The sequence below is a fragment of the Cibotium barometz genome, chromosome 62 (genome assembly GCF_041138505.1).
Source record: "Cibotium barometz isolate CiBa-2024 chromosome 62, ASM4113850v1, whole genome shotgun sequence".
Taxonomy (NCBI): Eukaryota; Viridiplantae; Streptophyta; class Polypodiopsida; order Cyatheales; family Cibotiaceae; genus Cibotium; species Cibotium barometz.
This window is the reverse complement of record NC_141107.1, coordinates 32,724,134-32,728,953: the sequence shown is the minus strand read 5'-3', so window position 1 is coordinate 32,728,953 and position 4,820 is coordinate 32,724,134. Positions and strand designations below refer to the sequence as shown.

General features: G+C 41.6%; 1 protein-coding gene across 1 annotated transcript; it reads left to right on the top strand.

Annotated features, from left to right (window-relative positions):
- The first annotated feature begins 851 nt into the window (after positions 1-851).
- On the top strand, positions 852-2,916 carry LOC147604380 (7-deoxyloganetin glucosyltransferase-like). The gene is made up of 2 exons (XM_086795422.1): positions 852-1,603; positions 1,702-2,916. Exons 1-2 carry the CDS (start codon positions 1,039-1,041, stop codon positions 2,721-2,723), a joined length of 1,587 nt encoding a protein of 528 aa, XP_086651548.1. The 5' UTR covers positions 852-1,038; the 3' UTR covers positions 2,724-2,916.
- Positions 2,917-4,820: the final 1,904 nt, after the last annotated feature.

The following is a 4,820-nucleotide window of genomic DNA, read 5'->3' as shown; positions in this document are numbered from 1 at the left end:
GGTAAGGAAATAAAAAAGTTATTCTAGATAAATACAAATCTTCCACATGAAAAGTGTAATTGAACAACAAACTTTTGCACCACAAAAGTTGGGGGGCAAAAACATCCCAAGTGCTAGGAGACAAGACGTAAAATTGTGGTAGAACTTAAACTATGCAATATTCCTAAAGATATGGAGTATGCATGCATCTTCTGGTTGGGAAGCGAATGGTATTTTGCTAAAGAAATTAAGATAGGTAGTGCTAGTTATGGTCTTCACTATTCATTCTTGAGTCAACATGTGAGATTGTTAGGAAAACAAGTCAAAACCTTTTGGATCGTTTCAAAAAAGTGATGTCCGTTTTTATGATTCTCTCTCTCTCTCTCTCTCTCTCTCTCTCTCTCTCTCTCTCTCTCCAATAGTTATTCTAGTATTCACATGAATTTTACATTTTCTTCACACTAATTCATGAATAAAATAATACTTTGGGGGTTCTCAAAGAATTGTGGTCATTGATAAAATAGCATTATTTTTAAGGGTTATTTTTGGTGTACATGTGAATTTTACTAGCTCATCATTATAGTGCATTCCAAGCCCTGAAATATTATCATACATCGAATCAATGTAGACGAATGTGCTTTTCACGTTCAATAAAATCAAGTGATCTAATGGACAGCAAGTGTGAACTCTTCAATTTGAACTTACCTTTTGGAGCAATAAAACGGACAAAAGATACTTTCCTTTACTATCTTTCATTGGAAAAATTAGCCACCTTAACACAACGAATTCACACCTTATCATTTAAACAAGAAAAGGGCACCTGTCCACTTGTAAACCTTAAGTTAAAAGACATGAAAGTTTGCACGGACGAGAAATGACAAGAGGCACATTGGCTGTAATTATGTTAGCAGGTCCACACAAAGAAGGAAAACAGTGTAAAGCTTTGCCTCACCCTTCCTCTATATATACGGCACTGATATGTACTAAGATGACAGGGTATAATTGCCTCTTTATGTGTTTTGTACTGATGTTTAGTAGCATGCCATAGTGTTCTATAGGATGCATGGTCTATCAAGGCCAGGGAAGCTTGCAATGGGGAGTAGTAGAAAGCCTCATGTTGTTGTGTTTCCCATCCCATTACAAGGCCATATCACTCCCATGATGATGCTGGCCAACCATTTGACTTCTGCGGGCATAGGAGTCACCTTCCTGCACTCAGAAAGAAGCTTCTCTATGCTACACAACAGCAGCAACAGCAGCAGCAGCAATGACGAGGACGAGGACGAGGACGAGGACGACTCTCCATGCATTAAAACTGAGGTGCTCCCTGATTCTTCATCCTCCTTGCATGACCAGCACTTGGCCATGAGCTCTTCTGTTGTGCTCTTCCTTAACTCCGTAGCACTCTTGAGGAATAAGGTAGAGGAGATTTTGGAGAGATTGGCAGAGAAGGGCCACCCTGCCTCTTGCATCATCTCAGACAGCTTTCTCCCATGGACCCAGGATGTTGCCAACAAGTTTGGCATCCCCAGAATTGAGTTCTGGTCCTCCTCAGTCACTGTATACTCCATGGGTTATCACATACCTCAGCTCATCAACAGAGGGTACCTTCCTGTTCAGCCAGGTATATTAAGCTTTTATGTAAATTCAGTAATTTGTTGTGTGCCGGGTTTTAAAGAAGATTGCCTTGATTTCTTGGATATTTCTTGTGCCATTGGGCAGATGCTGATCAGGAATTCTGCATCGACATCATCCCTGGGCTTGCTACTTTTAGGCTGGCCGACTTTTTCTATGACTTGAATCCCCATGCCATCTCTTCCCCTATCTTTCACCTCATCTGCAAGGCCTTCTCACGGGCCAAGGAAGCTCAAAGAGTCATAGTGAACTCATTTTATCATCTAGAGAAGGATATCATAGACGCCATGCAAGCCGAGGGGGTCCCTATCGACGTGATCGGCCCTTTGTTGCCATGTACAGTGCAGGATGGCTGTAAAGGCCATGGCACACATAAGAAGATCATGTCCGCAAGCTTATTTCCTGAGGATGACGCTTGTTTGGCGTGGTTGGATGCACAGGCAACATCATCTGTCATTTATGTATCCTTTGGAAGCATTGTGACCATGTGTGCGGAGGAGTTGCAGGAGTTAGCTCTGGGTCTAGAGGAGAGCCAGCAACCCTTTCTGTTGGTGATTCGCCCTGATTTGGTTCCAGAGAGAGGAGGGAATCCTAACATTTTGCCGGATGGTTTTGAGTCGAGAACTGAAGGGAGGGGTAGAATCTGCTCATGGGCACCTCAATTGGCTGTGTTGGCGCATCCGGCAGTGGGCGGCTTTCTAACGCACTGCGGATGGAACTCCGCCTTGGAGGGCATGTGGATGGGGGTTCCTCTGATCGGATGCCCGCGAGAATCCGAGCAACACACCAACCTCAAATGCCTCACAGACTGGCATGTAGCCATTGCGCTTGATCACCCAGTGAAAGGCAAGGTTGAGATCAAGCGCGGTTTGGTCGAGAAATCCATCAGAAACCTGATGCAAGAGCAAGGAGGAGAGACCGTGAGAAGAAGAATGCTGGGGCTCAAAGAAGCGGCGATGAATGCAGCAGAAAGCGGACAGTCTGCGTCCAGTTTACAAATACTTGTTGAAGACATCAAGCAAATGAGCACGGGCAAGCACCCAAGGTTTCTTGCAGTACATCCAGCGGCGGCGACTAGCCGTGAGCAGAAGGATGCTAATTACGTGTAAGCACTATGGCCGAGGCTCATCAACGAACAGTTCCATCCAACACGTGCTTGCATGCAAGAGTACAGTACACACGTACGTCGATTGCCGCCCCACTGTATTAACATGTACCTACCTAGAATCCTTTTTTGCGTGCCACGGGCAAGGCCTTAGTGATCAGTTCCTTTTTTTGGTTAAGGAAAAAGAATCATGAGAAGTAGTGGGCCTTTTCAGTGTCTTTTTTATCATACTTTTTTTTCATCATGGCTTTTTGTGGGTGGTTCATGAAAAGTAGTGGTCTTTTCGAAGGTTAGTTATTGGCCTTTTTTTTTCTATTGGCTGAAACGAAGATTAGGTTATATTATTAGAGGCTTTATAAAGGGATGCTAAGATTAGGTTTTATTATTAGAGGTTTTATAAAGGATGCTCATCCATCGTCTTCGCGCGCCCCTCCACCTGCACTTGGGCTCGCGCCCCTCGACCCACCTCTTGTCCCTCTCTCTGTGATGTGATTCATGGTCCATCGGCCACGCACCCCTTCACCCGCACTTTGGCTCGTGCCCCTCTACCCACTTCTTGTGCCATATAGGGGGATTTCAAAATCCAAACATGTAGATATTAAGCAATATGGATATTTTAAGTGCATGCTTTCGTGCACATGTTATATGGGTTTTTATAGACTGATTTCAACAACACTTGTCCATAATCTTAAATTGTGTTCTAAGGTACTTTAACTCCATACCACTGATTTTTAAGAGTTTGGTCGAGGAGTGTCAACCTACCTCTTACATCATCTTAGATAGCTTTGTTCCATGGATAGGGATATTGTCTAAGAAGGGCTAGCCTACCCCAAGAATATTAGAGGATATTTTAAAGAGTTTAGTTGAGAAGGGTCAGTCTACCTCTTACAACATCATAGATAGTTTTATGGCTAGGGATACTGCGCACAACAAGTCTCGCATCCCAAGAATTGAGTTTTCTCCTCCTTAGTCACTATATACTCCATGGGTTACCATACTCCATGCATACTCCTTCGATTTACCAAATGTATATCCAAGTTTATCACAACAGCTTCCTATTCACCCAAATATGAGCTTTTTATGTTCTCAGGGAGTGCACTACTAAGACACCTATGTATCACATGCGTTCAAGAGGTATTTTGAAAATCCCTTACCTGTGAATTTTTCATAAATAAATTAAAATAACCTCTTTTTCTTTATAGACTTACAGGTTTTTTTTCAAAATCAATAAGAAAACCCTTTTTGTAAATGTATTTCTATAAATTTGCATTAAAATTTTGAATTAAAAAACCCCTTCATTTGAACTCATGTGCTATACTTATATATTTTTAGGTGAATCCCCGATTCACGTGGACTTCTAAATTCAGTTTGTTGTGCGAAGTTTGCCTCGATTTCTTAGACATTTCTAAATTGATGGTGGACTACTTTTTCTATGACTTGAACCCTCACTCCATCTTCTCCCCTATCTTTCATCTCATCTACAAGGCCTTCTCATGTGGCAAAGAAGCTCAATTACGTTTATGATCTAGAGAAGGATAACATAAAGGCCATGTGAGCCAAGGGGGTCCTAATAGATGTGCTTTGCCGGATGTTCTTGCCATCTGTGGATGTTATCATGATAGAGCCACACATAAGAAGATGATGACCACAAGCTTCCTTCTTGAAGATGGTAATTGCTAATAGTATAGTTCGATGCGCAAGTAACATCATCTACCATCTAGGTATCCTTTGGAAGCATCGTGAACATAGGTGTGTTTTTTACATATAACATAATCATAATTAAAATGAATAATATTTAATATTAATTATAAATAGTAAACTTATTGTAAGGGTCTGACAACCCAAATAGGTGCAACCTTAAAGGAGGGAGTCACTCCCTTATGAATGTAGTCAAATTTATGTTTGTGTCTTTTCTCATCTGTGTATAAGATCTCTCTTTCAAATCATCTCCTCTATCACTGTGGTTATTGAGTATGCTCTAATTATTAATTATATGTGTTTGTAGGGGTTCTTGAGTATGCTCTAGTTATTAAGTATATGAGTTTGTAAGCATCTCTCTAAAAGTACGTCTACATGGTATGAAGCTCTCATGGCATAACTG

What these genes read in the sequence shown, in the direction of transcription:
- LOC147604380 (XM_086795422.1), top strand. Translation starts at nt 1,039, where the DNA reads ATGCATGGTCTATCAAGGCCAGGGAAGCTTGCAATGGGGAGTAGTAGA. An exon ending in GTACCTTCCTGTTCAGCCAG is followed by an intron (nt 1,604 to 1,701) that starts GTATATTAAGCT and finishes GCCATTGGGCAG; the next exon opens with ATGCTGATCAGGAATTCTGC.